The sequence below is a fragment of the Salmo salar genome, chromosome ssa02 (genome assembly GCF_905237065.1).
Source record: "Salmo salar chromosome ssa02, Ssal_v3.1, whole genome shotgun sequence".
Taxonomy (NCBI): domain Eukaryota; kingdom Metazoa; phylum Chordata; class Actinopteri; order Salmoniformes; family Salmonidae; genus Salmo; species Salmo salar.
The window spans coordinates 22,351,783-22,369,567 of record NC_059443.1 but is presented as its reverse complement, the minus strand read 5'-3'; the positions used below and the strand labels follow the sequence as shown (position 1 = coordinate 22,369,567).

The following is a 17,785-nucleotide window of genomic DNA, read 5'->3' as shown; positions in this document are numbered from 1 at the left end:
TTGTTGCAAATATTTTTTTTCTGTACAGGCTTCCTTCTTTTCACTCTGTCAATTAGTTTAGTATTGTGGAGTAACTACAATGTTGTTGATCCATCCTCCGTTTTCTCCTATCACACCCATTAAACTCTATAACTGTTTTAAAGTCACCATTGGCCTCATGGTGAAATCCCTAAGTGGTTTCCTTCCTCTCTGGCAATTGAGTTAGGAAGGACACATGTATCTTTGTAGTAACTGGGTGTATTGATACACCGTCCAAAGTGTAATTAATAGCATCATGCTCAAAGGGATATTCAATGTCTGCTTTTTTATTTTACCCATCTACCAATACGTGCCCTTCTTTGTGAGCCATTGAAAAACCTCCCTGGTCTTTGTGGTTGAATCTGTGTTTGAAATTCACTGCTCGACTGAGGGACCTTACAGATTATTGTATGTTTGGGGTACAGAGATGAGGTAGTCATTCAAAAATCATGTTAAACACTATTATTGAGTCCATGCAACTTATTATGTGAATTAGTAAGCACATTTTACTCCTGAACTTATTAAGGCTTGCCATAACAATGGGGTTGAATACTTATTGACTCAAGACATTTCAGCTATTTATTTGTAATTAATTTGTCAAACATTTGAAAAACATAATTCCACTTTGACATTATGGAGTATTGTGTGTATTCCAGTGACCAACAAAATCTACATTTTATCAATTTGAATTTCAGGATCTAACAGCAAAATGTGGGAAAAGTAAAGGGGTGTGAATACTTTCTGAAGGCACTGTATGTTAACCTACAGCATTTCACTACACCTGCAATAACATCTGCTAAATATGTGTATGTGACCAATAACATTTGATTTGATCTATAGTATATCATCTCTCCTCACTCGTCCTTTCCTCTCTCCTTTTCTTGCCGTCTGTCAGGTACAGATACACTGCATCTCTCTTTCGCTACTTTAAAAACATTTTTTTTAACTTAAAACTAGATAAGGTGGAATTGTCTACTATCACTAACTGGCCCATGAATGTCCCCTCTCCCCTGATCTTTGACCCCAGGGTGGGTGAGCTGGTGACCCACATCCGTATCCAAAACACAGGGGACTTCTATGACCTGTATGGAGGGGAGAAGTTTGCCACGCTGTCCGAGCTGGTGGAGTACTACACTGCAGAGAACGGGATCCTGCAGGACAAAGACGGCACCATCATCGAGCTCAAATACCCCTTCAACTGCTCTGACCCCACCACCGAGAGGTCAGTGCACTCTAACCTTTAACCTTTATCCTTTACCCCTAACCCTTAATTCCACCCGAGTCAGTCAGTCAAGTCCATGTACACTTGCCTCAAATCTCTAACCCTTAACTCTGCTTTCACTGTTCTGCTGAATTTCGTTGCATGTTTATCAAACTGAAGCAGATCATATAAAATGCTCCTGAGACATCCAGCCATTTTGTAATTAATACTTTCTTAATCTAAACGCTTTATGTTGAGGATCATAAATCCTGAGACATCCAGCATTTTGTAATGAATACTTTCTTAATCTAAACGCTTTATGTTGAGGATCATAAATCTTTCAGAAGGAAAGGTAATTCTAGGGCCTTTACTTTGAGGCGTGTGTGCATGCGTGCGTGCGTGCATGTGTACGTGCATGTGTGTGTGTGCGTGTGTATGTGAGTGTGTAAATCCCTCATGTTCTACCCTCACTGTCCCTCCTTTCCCCGCTCTATTTTCTCTCTCTCTCTCAGTCAGTTTTACTTCCCTTTCTTGCTGCGGTTGGAAACTTTAGGTTTTGACACATTTGAAAACAGTGACCAGACCCTCAATACCTTCCTCTCCCCTAACCTCCATCTCACTCTTGCTCTATTTCAGTCTTTCTGATCTCTTTCTCGATACCCATATCACAAGTACTGCTGTGATGGTATGCTTTATAGTCTAACTTTAATGCAGAGGTGTCATGCTATGATGTTTATGCCTCTGTAACGGTCTCACTCATCATTATTCGCAATCCATTCATGATTATCCGTAATCATGGTAGCATCCAAATTAATTAAGAAGTATTTAGAAACATACATTATTTACCATTCATTTTCATTGGGCACAAAATAATCTGAAACACAACCAAAACAAACTGAAAATGCATCCAATAAGTTAGTAGAGTCACACGCTTGATGTAGTCATTGCGTGCTAGGAATATGGGGCCAAATATTTGGGGGGACTACGGGGGGGTGATATGGGGTGAGGAAGCGGCGGGGTTGGTGATATGGGGTGAGGAAGAAGAGAGGGGGGTAGTTCGGGTGGGGCTCAGGCTATAAATATCATGCTGTCTTGAGCCACGAAATCTTGTCATCAGAATTTTCCGACCGCAAAGCAGGAAGTTCAGATGAAGAAATCGAGAACTGCGCCTAAATTTAAACAGCAGGCAGCACTCAGAGACGATCCCCATACTAACGAGTGTAAACTCTCCCAGACACAGACGCATGCACACAAACACACACTCACATACACTATACTCGCAGGACAGAAATACCTTGCATAAACCCATATAAAGTGCATCTGTACAGGCCGTAAATAAACATTAGTTACCAAAATGTCCTCAAACGTTTATTAAAGTCCTCTACCAAGTCTTCTTTCCATTCTCTCGCAACACAGTTACAGTACATTACATTTACACTCACTTTCGCTGTCTGTTCGGTAGCACTGAACAAGCTGCAAACCGTACTTTTACAGTATAGTACTAGACAGCCCTGTTCTAACACACTGGCTTCTGCTTTATGAGCTGCTTATTACAACCATGATTAGCTGAATCAGATGTGTTAGAGCAGGGCTGGAGCAAAAGCCTGTACACACAGCAGCTCCCCAGGAGGAGGGTTGGCCAGCCCTGGTGTAGGGCATAGTGATGTTTCCATTAGAGCTTCATTGACCCCTTTTCTGTCATACACCATACAGGTGGTATCACGGACACTTGTCAGGCCCCAACGCAGAGAAGTTGCTATGGGAACGGGACGAGCCGGGCACCTTCCTGGTGCGGGAGTCTCTGTCCAAACCTGGAGACTTTGTTCTGTCTGTCCTGACTGAGGAGAAGAGCAAGGCATCCAGCGGAGGGAGGAGGGTCTCACACATCAAGATCATGTGCCAGGTGTGTGTGTATGTGTGTGTGTGTGTGTGTGCGTGTGTGTGCGTGCATGAGTGTGTGCGAGCATGTGAGAGTGTTTGTATGTTCTTCTCTCTCTAACTCACATTCACACATTCACTCACATTCACTATTGCAATTCACATTGCAATCTTTGCTATAGTTTTTCCCATATCTGAGTACATCTTGTTATGAAACCAGACCAATTTTCAGTTTCCCCAAAATGTTCATTCTTATGCAACGAATGACCTTCCTGCTTCCAACATCTAGGAGAAAACCTGACAAACATCAAACACACCAGCACTACTGCCAGCACACAAACAGTTATGCAAAGCCCAGTCAATATGAACATGGAGGTTTGAGTTTGATAGATATCACTGACCACATCCTGGTTACAAAAGTTTGCCAAGCGGTTATGTTTTAATTAGTTAGTTATGTATTTATTTGGACCCTTAGGTGATGTGTGAAAATGCGTATACGATTCCAATAAAATACATGAGAATTGGTGTTCACAATGAAATACTTTATATTCATGTGTGTACAGTAACTACCACTAGAAATAAAAATAGCATAGTTATTTCCGAGTGCAGAGCTAGACTGTAACTAACTGCATTCATCCCCAAGCCTTTTCGTAGACTCAACATTATCAGCAGCACCATCATGGTTAGGTTATTTTTAGCTGTGGTTCATCTCATTGCAGACATGATGCAGATTTGAATGAGAGGCATTGTAGGGCTGGAGTCTGAAGAATTCAGTGTCAGAAGATTATCACAGAGGTCATTGAGTCTTGGCACAGGCCCTACCAGGAGCAAGCATCAGGTGCATTTCTTAATAGCTAACAGGAAGTACATTAAAGATGTTTTCTGGTACTTTTGTTTACTTTTGAACCAGTGGTTCTTAAAGTAGCGGCCACGAGCCAAAAGTGGTCCCTGAAAATTGCATACTTTGTCACAAATGGGCAGATATGTTCACCTCTCTCTCCCCCTTTCTGATTTTCTCTATTTTTACATATTTTTGATATTGAATGCTATCAGATCTTCAACCAAGACCTAATATTAGATTAAGGAAACCTGAGTCTACAAATTAGAAAACAAATTGATGCTTATTTTATTTATTTAATTGACATAGTTATGCAACACCCTTACACTCAATAACTGGTTGTGCCACCTTTAGCTGCAATGACAGCAACCAAATGCTACCTGTAGTTGTTGATCAGTCTCTCACATCGCTGTGGAGGAATTTTGGCCCACTCTTGCATGCAGAACTACTTTAACTCAGCAACATTTGTGGGTTTTCAAGGATGAACTGCTCGTTTCAAGTCCTGCCAGAACATCCAAATTGAGATTTGGTCTGGACTTTGACTAGGCCATTCCAAAACTTCAAATTTGTTGCTTTTTTGTTATTTTCATGACTTGATTGTTTGTATTCGATCATTGTCTTGCTGCATGACCCAACTGCGCTTCAACTCACAGACAGATGGCCTGACATTCTCCAGTAGAATTCTCTGATACAGAGCAGAATTCATGGTTCCTTCTACTAAGGCAAGTCGTCCAGGTCCCGAGGCAGCAAAGCACCCCCAAACCATCACACTACCACCACCATGCTTGACCGTTGGTATAAGGTTCTTACTGTAGAATGCAGTGTTTGGTTTTCGCCAGGCATAATGGGACTCATGTCGTCATATATTTATATAAATAGAATGACCGGTACACGGTGGGAGGCACAGAGATGTTTGACACCCTGGCTGACCTGATGGAGCACTACAAACGCAAAGGCATTGAGGAGATGTCTGGAACCTGGGTGCACCTCAAACAGGTAAAGACTTACAGGACTTACAGTTGTAACGCCATACAGGTCACAGAGTCACCGTGAGTGTTGCAGTCAAGTTACAACCTTACACAGGTCGGAGATACTGTATTTTATAATGGGTTAAAGATCACCTGAATGACAAGTTAGAGCTATATCCGAACAAATCTTGACTTATTCTCCTCTCCTTCTCTTTCCTGTCCACTCCATCCTTCTCTCCTTCAGCCCTACTTCTCCACCAGAGTGAATGCAGCAGACATTGACAGCAGAGTGAGGCTGCTGGACCAGACGGCCGAGAGAGAGAACGAGGGAGACAAGAAGAGCAAAGCAGGATTCTGGGAGGAGTTTGATGTAAGTCGATTAAGTTTTTGATGGAAGGAAATGTGATGTTTTGAACAACCCTTCTTAACCTCTTCTTCTCTTTACTCAACCTGGTCTCAGAACATTTCATATTATTATGTATGTTAATTCGAGACACTCCATTTAGTATGATATGTTTAGTTTCTTATTGTATGTATTAATTTGTTTATGACCATCACTCATTTTATATGATATGTTATGAATTACAATTCTTATTATATGTTACAAATTTGCAAAACGTACTACATGTTACAAATTTAAAAAAAGTATGATATGTTATGAATTCTAGCAAGGTGGCTAACGTTAACCACCTGGCTAATTTTAGCTAGGCTAGGGGTTAGGGTTAAGTTTAGGGTTAAGTTTAGGAGTTAGGTTAAAGGGTTAAGGTTAGGGGAAGGGTTAGCTAACATGCTAAGTAGTTGCAAAGTAGCTAAAAAGTAGTAAGTATTTGAAAAGTAGCTAAAATGCTAAAGTTGTCCGTGATGAGATTCAAACTAGCAGCCTTGGGTTGCTAAATGTTCGTGTTATACAACCACACATCCACCCCGAACAACCACCCCACTTTTGTTTTGCCTTAAGTAACCATCTATCTTATGTTACCAAACGTAACATATACTAATTTGATTGTCTCGGATTTACATTTACTATGTTATGTCTAGTCTATGAGACCAGGATGCTTTACTCTACTGTAGGTTTTCTGAGGCCTAATTTCTTACATGCTGACCACACCAGCATTGCAAAATAAATGTACACATACGTGTTATTTAATCATTGCATCGAAACTGCTTGCTCGTGTCCACGTGCGTCTGCGTAGCCAGACGCTAAAATAGAACTTGGCTATATTTGTGAAGCTTGACGAACTGCAAATCCAATCTCTCCCATCTCCTCATTGGTTTTCAGGAGCATATACCCATGTAGGTGATTGAAAGATTAACTGAGGTCCACACTCCAGTCCTGTTGGTAGTGGTAATGTACCTCAAAGTTGGTTAGCACCCGCCATATAAAGTCCAAAGAAGAATCCTGAAGGAGGAGAGATTACTTTTAAACTAACTCGGGGTACCCTTTTATCTGTGGATTAATTGTCGGAGTAGAGGACCTTGTGCATTTCAGGTAAAATAACAATTGAATGTTTATATCCCAGGACAAATTAGCCAGCAACAGCAAGCTAGCTAGGTAAATTGGCTTGAATGTTTAATGCTTTTCGACCTGTCCCCAAATGAATATAGTTGGTTTAGAGTTCGTTTTGATATTTCAACCTGCGTCCTCTGATCTCGTCTGGTGTGGATGGACAAAATCAGCATGAAACTGTGTCTGTGTTTGATGCTTTAGTTGGTCATATAAGCTGTGTATGTAATGTGCCTTTGCTCTTGTGCAACATGGTGAAACATGTTCCGTTAGACAAGTCAAAGTGAGAGTGTTGCAAGGAAAAACTATAATCAAATGGTTAAAGGTCTCACTACTACAGCCATAGGAAATAAACTGCAAGAACCATAGACCACATTTTTACTACCACCATGTGGTAGTATGTGGTACTGCTATTTGAGGCCTCTGTCTCAATTGTCTAATCTCAGAAACCCACAACTAAAACCTTGCACAATTGCGTTAGATGCTAAATAGTCTGGCCACGAGAGATTAGAAATTGTCTAAAACTAATTCCAAACTGCTTTAACAGTACGTTAAAAATGACTTTTCAAATGGTAAAAAAAAATATGGGTAACGAATGTACATTATATGTATGTTCATAAAGCATACATAACACATCCATGATCACATAATAAACATGCCATATTTATAGAGCATTCATTAATGTATTCATAGTAATACAGTATGTCAGTATTCCACAAATACTGGGAACGGGGATTTGCATGTCTTTAAACATTAACTCATTCTCCTGAAGGTATTCCTGAAGAGATTTTCAGTTGTCACAGCTGGGTTGAGTGAATCTATGTTTGGGATTTTTACAGTCAATCCCTTCCCTCAAGACTGTGTGGTTAGGCCAGGGGTTAGGTTACTCTGGTCCTGGAGTACACATGCAGGCTTTTGTTCTAGCCCAGTGAAATAGTAAACACTGGATGTATGTGTAACACCAATCCTTCAGACCAATTAGAGTTCACCTGAGCTGACACAGGCTAAAAGGCAGGATGAGAGGGGCTGATGATGCTGATTAGGAACCTCACTGAAACTCCCCTCATAACCAGGAGACTGGATTAGCACTAGCAGCAGCTTCCACCAGGGGTCAGGGATCAGTACAGGTTATAAGGCAATACAGGTTGTACACACAGGTTGAACACACAATACCCCATAATGACATAGTAAATAACTTTTTTTGTGAAAATGTATAAAAAAAAAAAAAAACGTATCACATTTACATAAGTATTCAGACCCTTTACTTAGTACTTTGTTGAAGTACCTTTGGCAGCGATTACAGCCTTGAGTCTTCTTGTATGAAGCTACAAGCTTGGCACACCTGTATTTGGGGAGTTTCTCCTATTCTTCTCTGCAGATCCTCTCAAGCTCTGTCAGGTTGGATGGGGAGCGCCCCTGCACAGCTATTTTCACGTCTCACTAGAGATGTTCGATTGGGTTCAAGTCCGGGCTCTGGCTGGGCCACTCAAGGCCATTCAGAGATTGACCTGAAGCCACTCCTGCATTGTCTTGGCTGTGTGCTTAGGGTCATTGTGCTGTTGGAAGGTGAACCTTCACCCCAGTCTGAGGTCCTGAGTACTCTGGAGCAGGTTTTCATCAAGAATTTCTCTACTTTGCTCCATTGATTTTTCCCTCAAGCCTGACTAATCTCCCAGTCCCTGCCGCTGAAAAACAATCCCACAGCATGATGCTGCCACCACCATGCTTCACCGTAGGGATGGTGCCAGGTTTCCTCCAGACGTGATGCTTGGCATTCAGGCCTGTAGTTCAATCCTGGTTTCATCAGACCAGAAAATCTTGTTTCTCATGGTCTGAGAGTCTTTAGGTGCCTTTTGGCAAACTCCAAGTGGGCTATCATTTGCCTTTTACTGAGGAGTGGCTTCCGTCTGGCCACTCTACCATGATGACCTGATTGGAGGAGTGCTGCAGAGATGGTTGTCCTTCTGGAAGGTTCTCCCATCTCCACAGAGGAACTCTGGACCTCTGTCAGAGTGACCATCGGGTTCTTGGTCACCTCCCTGGCCAAGGCCCTTCACCCCCGATTGCTCAGTTTTGCCGGGCGGCCAGTTCTAGGAAGAATCTTGGTGATTCAAACTTCTTCTATTTAAGAATGATAGAGGTCACTGTGTTCTTGGGGACGTTCAATGCTGCAGAAATGTTTTGGTACCCTTCCCCTGATCTGTGCCTCGACACAAATCCTGTCTCGGAGCTCTATGGACAATTCCTTCGACCTCATGGCTTGGTTTTTGCTCTGACATGCACTGTCAACTGTGAGACCTTATCAGAGATTGACCATGATTTGGAAAGGTGTGTGCCTTTCCAAATCATGTCCAATTAATTGAATTTACCGCATTTGGAATCCAATCAAGTTGTTGAAACATCTCAAGAATGATCATTGGAAACAGGATGCACCTGAGCTCAATTTTCAAGTCTCATAGCAAAGGGTCTGAATACATATGTAAATACGGTATTTCTGTTTATTATTTGTAATAAATTTACTAAAATTTCAAAAAAACTGTTTTCGCTTTGTCTTTATGGGGTATTGTGTGTAGATTGATGAGTATTTTTTCTTTATTTAATCAATTTCAGAATCAGGCTGTAACATAACAAATGTGGAAAAAGTCAAGGGGTCTGAATACTTTCCGAATGTACCGTATTTATCCCGGGAAAAGGGAGTGGTTTTGGGCAGTAAATCACTGTAAATCTCGGTATACGGGTTCCAGCCATTCAACCCTACTATAGATACAGTGGTTACCGTCAAAGATACTGTGGGCTAACTTGGATGTGAGTTAGATAGTCACCTATCTGGTGAGGGTATAAACTTAAAAGCTCTCTCCAACGTTAACCAAAAAGTATCATTTCTGGCTAAGAAAATCAAGATTTCTTGGTACTAGTACCTCTTGGTATAGTAGTTCTCCCTAGGGCATCAAGAATTAGACCTCATAATCAGATAGTCAGGATTACTTCAAGCTCCTATCCTGCAGTCAGGATCACACCCAAGCTCCCATCATGTACTCAAGATCACACCCAAGCTCCCATCATGCAGTCAGGATCACACCCAAGCTCCCATCATGTAGTCAGGATCACACCCAAGCTCCCATCATGTAGTCAGGATCACACCCAAGCTCCCATCATGTAGTCAGGATCACACCCAAGCTCCCACCATGTAGTCAGGATCACACCCAAGCTCCCATCATGTAGTCAGGATCACACCCAAGCTCCCATCATGTAGTCAGGATCACACCCAAGCTCCCATCATGTAGCCAGGATCACACCCAAGCTCCTATCCTGCAGTCAGGATCACACCCAAGCTCCCATCATGTAGTCAGGATCACACCCAAGCTCCCATCATGTAGTCAGGATCACACCCAAGCTCCCATCATGTAGTCAGGATCACACCCAAGCTCCCATCATGTAGTCAGGATCACACCCAAGCTCCCATCATGTAGTCAGGATAACACCCAAGCTCCCATCATGTAGTCAGGATCACACCCAAGCTCCCACCATGTAGTCAGGATCACACCCAAGCTCCCATCATGTAGTCAGGATCACACCCAAGCTCCCATCATGTAATCAGGATCACACCCAAGCTCCCATCATGTAGTCAGGATCACACCCAAGCTCCCATCATGTAGTCAGGATCACACCCAAGCTCCTATCCTGCAGTCAGGATCACACCCAAGCTCCCATCATGTAGTCAGGATCACACCCAAGCTCCCATCATGTAGTCAGGATCACACCCAAGCTCCCATCATGTAGTCAGGATCACACCCAAGCTCCCATCATGTAGTCAGGATCACACCCAAGCTCCCATCATGTAGTCAGGATCACACCCAAGCTCCCATCATGTAGTCAGGATCACACCCAAGCTCCCATCATGTAGTCAGGATCACACCCAAGCTCCCACCATGTAGTCAGGATCACACCCAAGCTCCCACCATGTAGTCAGGATCACACCCAAGCTCCCATCATGTAGTCAGGATTACTCTCAAACTCCCATCCTGTAGTCAGGATCACGGATTGCTCTCAAACTCCCATCCTGTGGTCATCACTCTCACTTTGATGACCTGAAATGGCTCAAGGTAAAAACAACTGAAGTCACCCAAATCAAGATAGGGCTTATCAACTAAACTGTATAGCCTTGTCCCCACATACTCTTCCTTTCGCTGCCTTTCCTTCCAGTTCTCTGATGCCAATGACTGTAACGAATTGCAAAAATCTCTGAAGCTGGAGTCTTATATCTCCCTCTCTAACTTTAAGCATCAGCTGTCAGAGCAGCTTACCGATCACTGTACCTGTACACAGCCAATCTGTAAATAGCACACCCAACTATCTCATCCCCATATTGTTGTTTATCCTCTTGCTCTTTTGCACCCCAGAATCTCAACTTGCACATCATCATCTGCACATCTATCACTCCAGTATTAATGCTAAATTGTAATTATTTTCGCCTCTATGGCCTATTTATTGCCTACCTCCCTACTCTTCTACATTTGCACACACTGTACATAGACTTTTCTATTTTTCTTTTGTGTTATTGACTGTACATTTGTTTATGTGTAACTCTGTGTTGTTGTTTTTGTCGCACTGTTTTGCTTTATCTTGGCCAGGTCGCAGTTGTAAATGAGAACTTGTTCTCAACTGGCCTACCTGGTTAAATAAAGGTGAACTATTTTTTAAATAAAAATACCTATATGTAATTATTTCAGCCGCATTAGAGACTCGTCCGAGATTCCTAAAAACTGGAAAGCTGCCGCTGTCATCCCCTTCTTCAAAGGGGGAGACACTCTAGACCCAAACTGTTACAGACCTATACCCATCCTGCCCTGCCTTTCAAAAGTCTTCGAAAGCCAAGTTAAAAAACAGATCACTGACCATTTGGAATCCCACCGTACCTTCTCCGCTGTGCAATCTGGTTTCAGAGCTGGTCACGGGTGCACCTCAGCCACGCTCAAGGTCCTAAATGATATCTTAACCGCCATCGATAAAAGACAATACTGTGCAGCCGTCTTCATCGACCTGGCCAAGGCTTTCGACTCTGTCAATCACCGTATTCTTATCGGCAGACTCAACAGCCTTGGTTTCTCAAATGACTGCCTCGCCTGGTTCACCAACTACTTCTCAGATAGAGTTTAGTGTGTCAAATCGGAGGGCCTGTAGTCCGGACCTCTGGCAGTCTCTATTGGGGTACCACAGGGTTCAATTCTCGGGCCGACTCTTTTCTCTGTATATATCAATGATGTCGCTCTTGCTGCGGGTGATTCCTTGATCCACCTCTACGCAGACAACACCATTCTGTATACATCTGGCCCTTCTTTGGACACTGTGTTAACAAACCTCCAAACGAGCTTCAATGCCATACAACACTCCTTCCGTGGCCTCCAACTGCTCTTAAATGCAAGTAAAACTAAATGCATGCTCTTCAACCGATCACTGCTTGCACCCACCCGCCCGACCAGCATCACTACTCTGGACTGTTCTGACTTAGAATATGTGGACAACTACAAATACCTAGATGTCTGGCTAGACTGTAAACTCTCCTTCCAGACTCATATTAAGCATCTCTAATCCAAAATTAAATCTAGAATCGGCCTCCTATTTCGCAACAAAGCCTCCTTCACTCATGCTGCCAAACATACCCTCGTAAAACTGACTATCCTACCGATCCTCGACTTCGGCGATGTCATCTACAAAATAGCCTCCAACACTCTACTCAGCAAACTGGATGCAGTCTATCAAAGTGCCATCCATTTTGTCACCAAAGCCCCATATACCACCCACCACTGCGACCTGTATGCTCTCGTCTGCTGGCCCTCGCTACATATTCGTCGCCAGACCCACTGGCTCCAGGTCATCTAAAGTCTTTGCTAGGTAAAGCCCCGCCTTATCTCAGCTCACTGGTCACCATAACAACACCCACCCGTAGCACGCGCTCCAGCAGGTATATCTCACTGGTCATCCCCAAAGCCAACACTCACTTTGGCCGCCTTTCCTTCCAGTTCTCTGCTGCCAATGGCTGGAACGAATTGCAAAAATCGCTGAAGTTGGAGACATATCTCCCTCACTAACTTTAAGCATCAGCTATCTGAGCAGCTTACCGATCGCTGCAGCTGTACATAGCCCATCTGTAAATAGCCCACCCAACTACCTACCTCATCCCCAGATTGTTTTTATTTACTTTTTTGCTCTTTTGCACACCAGTATTTCTACTTGCACATCATCATCTGCACATCTATCACTTCAGTGTTAATTTGTTAATTGTAATTACTTCACCACTATGGCCTATTTATTGCCTTACCTCCTTACTCCATTTGCACACACTGTATATAGACTTTTCTATTGAGTGATTGACTGTCCTTTTGTTTATCCTATCTGTAACTCTGTGTTGTTTTTTTGTCGCACTACTTTGCTTTATCTTGGCCAGGTCGTAGTTGTAAATGAGAACTTGTTCTCAACTGTCCTACCTGGTTAAATAAAGGTTAAATAAAACAATTGAGAATAGCTTAAAGGTGTCACTTAAAAATGGTTGAGAAATGTCATGGCTGTTTGAGGGTATTTTTATTTTCAAGAAGTGACCCGTTTAAAGGCCCCTCTATACTGTTGGTTAAGTAATTGAATGCTTGATGTTTTTGAAATTGTATTGAGCTTACAATGACTGTCTTTCTCTCTCTCCTCTCTCTTTCTTATTCTTTTCAGGCCCTTCAAAAGCAGGAGACAAAGGTGAAGAAGAGCAGAGAAGAAGGGATGAGACCAGAAAACAAAAGCAAAAACCGATATAAGAACATACTTCCCTGTAAGAGCATCTACTTCTAAAGTGCATTGATATAGCCTCTTATCTTTTACCCATCTTCTTTACATTTTCTCTTCCATTTATATTCTCTGTCTGATACATCCCCTCATCTCTCTCTCTCATCCTTTCATCTCTACACTCATCCTTCCATCTCTACACTCATCCTATTCTCCTCCCAGTTGATGAGACCAGGGTTATTCTGTCATCTGGAGACCCCAATATCATTGGCTCAGATTACATCAATGCCAACTATGTGACAGTAAGTACATGTTATGTCACGTTGTAGTCTCAACATCAAATGATAAACCACTGTTATGAATCCATAACAAGTCTAAACATGAACATGTTTTTATTAATATGATCAAAGACTATAATTGCAAAGGGCTTTGTCTCCATGTAGACAATATTTGACATATTTTACTAACTTTCTCCGTCTCTTTGTAGAATAAGCTGCAGGAGTCCGGTGACCAGAAGGTGTACATCGCCTGTCAGGGCTGCCTTGCAACAACTGTCAACGATTTCTGGCAGATGGTGTGGCAAGAGAAGACAAGGGTCATCGTCATGACAACCAGGGAGGTCGAGAAGGGACGGGTTAGTAACTTTTACTGAGAATTTGAAAGCATTTTCTTTTATATTGTATGATTTTAACATTATAACAGTATAAACTGCCCATCTCATTTTCCTCAAACCATTTCTCCATGTTTGTTTATGCAGAATAAATGTGTGCCATACTGGCCAGAAATGCAGGGCTCCAAAGAGGTGGGGCCGTATGTGGTCACTTGTGTCTCTGAGAGAGATGCCACTGACTACAAGGTTAGGGTTATGGAGATCTCCCCTCTGGATCAGGTAGGTACCACCTGCTGGCTCCATTCATCATCACCTCTCTTACCTCTGTTACCAGTGTCATCATTGTTACCACTGTCATCATTGTTACCTCTGTCATCACTGTTACCTCTGTCATCACTGTTACCTCTGTCATCAATGTTACCTCTGCCATCACTGTCATCACTACCATCATTGTCATTACTGTTAACACGTTTACCTCTGTAATCTCTAATGCTGTCATCACTGTTATCGCTATCATCACTGTCACCACTGTTACCGTTACCTTCACTGTCATCTCTGTCATCACTGTTACCTCTGTCGTCACTGTTACCGTTATCATCACTGTCATCTCTGTCATCACTGTTACCTCTGTCGTCACTGTTACCATTATCATCACTGTCATCACTGTTACCTCGGTCATCACTGCAGTCACAGATTAGCTGAGTTTACAGTATTACTCATGTCTCTCCTCTTTGTCTCTTTCCTCTCCCCTCCTCGTCTGTCCCAGTCGGATTCGGTCCGTACTATCTGGCACTACCAGTACCTGAGCTGGCCCGACCATGGAGTTCCCGAGGAGCCAGGAGGGGTGCTCAGCTTCCTCTCTCAGGTCAACTTAAAACAGGCTGAGTTCACCAACGCTGGGCCAATGATCATCCACTGCAGGTATATTCTAGCTGTCAGTCCTAAACTTGGTATATTCCAGCTGTATTCAGGAAGATAAGTGTCAGTTCTGTCCATTCTCCATTGTCCAGAATAATAAGAATTTCAGATGATGTTGTTTTTCCAGGATTAAGATTAGTTGTTAAGATTAGTTGCGGTACTCAGCATTTTAAGTCAACTCAGTTTATCCTATAGGAATTTTCCCCTTGTGATATCAAGAATAGGGAGGGTTCTTGTACTCTTCTACGTTGTTGGTCCCGTGACTATTTGTTATGTAAGCAGACATAAGTACAGCATAATAGCGTATAGAGTGTTCACAAGGCTGTTGCAGTACAGTTTAATGACAAAAGCTATTTCCTTTGCTTCTTTACGGTGAAAGACATCCATAGGGACAAAGTTCTTATCCAATCCACTGGTCTTTATAATATAACCAAACTGTCACAGTCACATGTGTGTACAGTGGTCATCCCCTGGCTGAGACATCTGTTAGTGTGACAACATGACAAATCCCTCTCCATTTGTCCATGATCACTTTACACCTCCGATCGCAGAATGACTTAGATGATCAATACTGCTCTAGAAATTCTGTTTCAATACAGTTCATTCATTTCAGTGAATTTCATTGAGTCCAATCACATTGTACTGTACTGACAGTTGTCCCTACAACCACTCTGTTTGTGTTGTGTTTCTGTGTAGTGCTGGAATAGGCCGAACTGGCACCATTGTGGTGATCGACATGATCATCAAGACCATCGACACTAAAGGTGAGTCTCTTTCATTACCAAAGTTCCCGCATTTCTTCAGATCTTCATGATTTTATACTGTATCTTATTATACCTCTTTTGTTCCATGATCCTTGTAATGCCTGTCATCACTGTAGAATGACAGTGTTTTTGTTGTTGATTGTGATTCTAACTTCCTGGTTATCCATAGGTCTGGACTGTGACATAGACATCCAGAAGAGCATCCAGATGGTGCGAGATCAGCGGTCAGGCATGGTGCAGACTGAGGCCCAGTACAAGTTCATCTACCTGGCCGTCTCTGAGTACATAGAGGCCTCCAAGACCTACAACAAGGTGAGGGAGAGGTTGCAATAGAAGGGAGAGAGGAATATGGGTAATATGGAATCAAATATATATTGTTCTCCTCTCCCAAGTGCACTGGCTACAGTATATGTCTATTGACAAACTGTGTTGAAAAACAACATTCCAGAAATAACAAGACAGCAGAGAGAGACTCAGATATCAGCTGACAGAGGGATCTGTGTCAAGATATACTTTACACTGTTGTTGTGCATGTTCTTCTGTCCTCCAGACAGAGATCTTATCATAGACTGCTTTGTAAAATATGAACATTGACAGAGAGAGGTTGAAATTGTTAATGGAAATTGCTAATGTTCTGGGAAATTCATAATAAGACTATGACTTACTCTGCACATTGACTCACCTTAGACCACCCATCATGTCTAACACTCGCTGTCCTCTTCTCCCCTTTCTAGGGAGCTGAGACAGAGTATGGAAATTTGCAGTTCAAACACCAGCCTGCCAGCCGCAAGGTCTCCAAGTGAGTTTGTACAGTGTGTTTCTGTGCACATGCCATTGGAGTCCCGTGTATATTCCCATCTCTCCTCAAAACCACAAGTTCTCTGACGCAGGCTACACAGAGAGCAAGAGACACACACACACAGAGAGCAAGAGACACACACACTCAGAGAGAGAGAGAGAGAGACGGAAGAGAGAGAGAGAGAGAGAGAGAGAGAGAGAGACGGAAGAGAGAGAGCGACAGGTTAGGTAGAGAGAGACGGAAGAGAGACAGAGACACGGAAGAGAGAGAGCGAGAGGTTAGGTAGAGAGAGACGGAAGAGAGACAGAGACACGGAAGAGAGAGAGAGCGACAGGTTAGGTAGAGAGAGACGGAAGAGAGAGATGAGCGGATGTATACTTTCTCTCTCAGCTCTGTCTCCTAATGAGCCTAGCTTCTATAAGCCATATTGAAAATGGGACCATTGTTTATCATCGTCGTCCCCCATGTCTCTCCTTCCTTCTGTTGTCCAATTTAGCTGATTTGGCACGTTTGTGTAACCTTTGGAGGTGATACATTTGGCTAGGTAGCCCTACTGTATTCTCTCGCTCTGGAAAGAATGGACCAATTAGAAAAAACTAAACTGGACAACAAAGGAGAGGAGGAATCACTTGACCTGTTTGGAATGTCCGGACTGACCAAACTCTGTAAACTTCCACTCGATCAACCAGACCATTCTCTTGTCAGGGTTCAAATTACACTCTGATTCCCAGGGATGCCCTGAAAATAGTTAAGACAATGTTAGCAGTGTTAACTGCTATGAGAATGTAGGGACATGGGTTCTTCTTGACCAGGAAACACTTTGGACCCTGATTATACAGCTGGCTATAGGAACACCCTGGTTCTACAGCACGGTTCACCCTGGTTATACAGCTGGCTATAGGGATCACCCTGGTTATACAGCACGGTTCAACCTAGTTATACAGCAGGCTATAGGGATCACCCTGGTTATACAGCAGGCTATATGGATCACCCTAGTTATACAGCACAGTTCACCCTGGTTATACAGCTGGCTATAGGGATCACCCTGGTTATACAGCACAGTTCACCCTGGTTATACAGCTGGCTATAGGGATCACCCTGGTTATACAGCAGGCTATAGGGATCACCCTAGTTATACAGCACGGTTTACCCTGGTTATACAGCTGGCTATAGGGATCACCCTGGTTATACAGCACGGTTCACCCTAGTTATACAGCAGGCTATAGGGATCACCCAAGTTATACAGCAGGCTATAGGGATCACCCTGGTTATACAGCAGGCTATATGGATCACCCTAGTTATACAGCACAGTTCACCCTGGTTATACAGCTGGCTATAGGGATCACCCTGGTTATACAGCACAGTTCACCCTGGTTATACAGCTGGCTATAGGGATTACCGTGGTTATACAGCACGGTTCACCCTGGTTATACAGCAGGCTATAGGGATCACCCTGGTTATACAGCACAGTTCACCCTGGTTATACAGCTGGCTATAGGGATTACCGTGGTTATACAGC

General features: G+C 43.0%; 1 protein-coding gene across 11 annotated transcripts in view; it reads left to right on the top strand.

The window, feature by feature from the left end:
- The window catches only part of ptpn6 (protein tyrosine phosphatase non-receptor type 6), a 41,622-nt gene that overhangs the window by 7,071 nt on the left and 16,766 nt on the right, over positions 1–17,785 (top strand). For all 11 annotated transcript variants that reach the window (XM_045695858.1, XM_045695860.1, XM_045695855.1 and 8 more), the window contains 12 exons: positions 1,046–1,240; positions 2,933–3,122; positions 4,815–4,931; positions 5,148–5,273; positions 13,125–13,221; positions 13,398–13,477; positions 13,663–13,809; positions 13,933–14,064; positions 14,552–14,706; positions 15,400–15,467; positions 15,637–15,779; positions 16,202–16,266. In XM_045695858.1, coding sequence (XP_045551814.1) covers positions 1,046–1,240; positions 2,933–3,122; positions 4,815–4,931; positions 5,148–5,273; positions 13,125–13,221; positions 13,398–13,477; positions 13,663–13,809; positions 13,933–14,064; positions 14,552–14,706; positions 15,400–15,467; positions 15,637–15,779; positions 16,202–16,266 — 1,515 coding nt within the window. The remainder of the gene's footprint in view (positions 1–1,045; positions 1,241–2,932; positions 3,123–4,814; positions 4,932–5,147; positions 5,274–13,124; positions 13,222–13,397; positions 13,478–13,662; positions 13,810–13,932; positions 14,065–14,551; positions 14,707–15,399; positions 15,468–15,636; positions 15,780–16,201; positions 16,267–17,785) is intronic.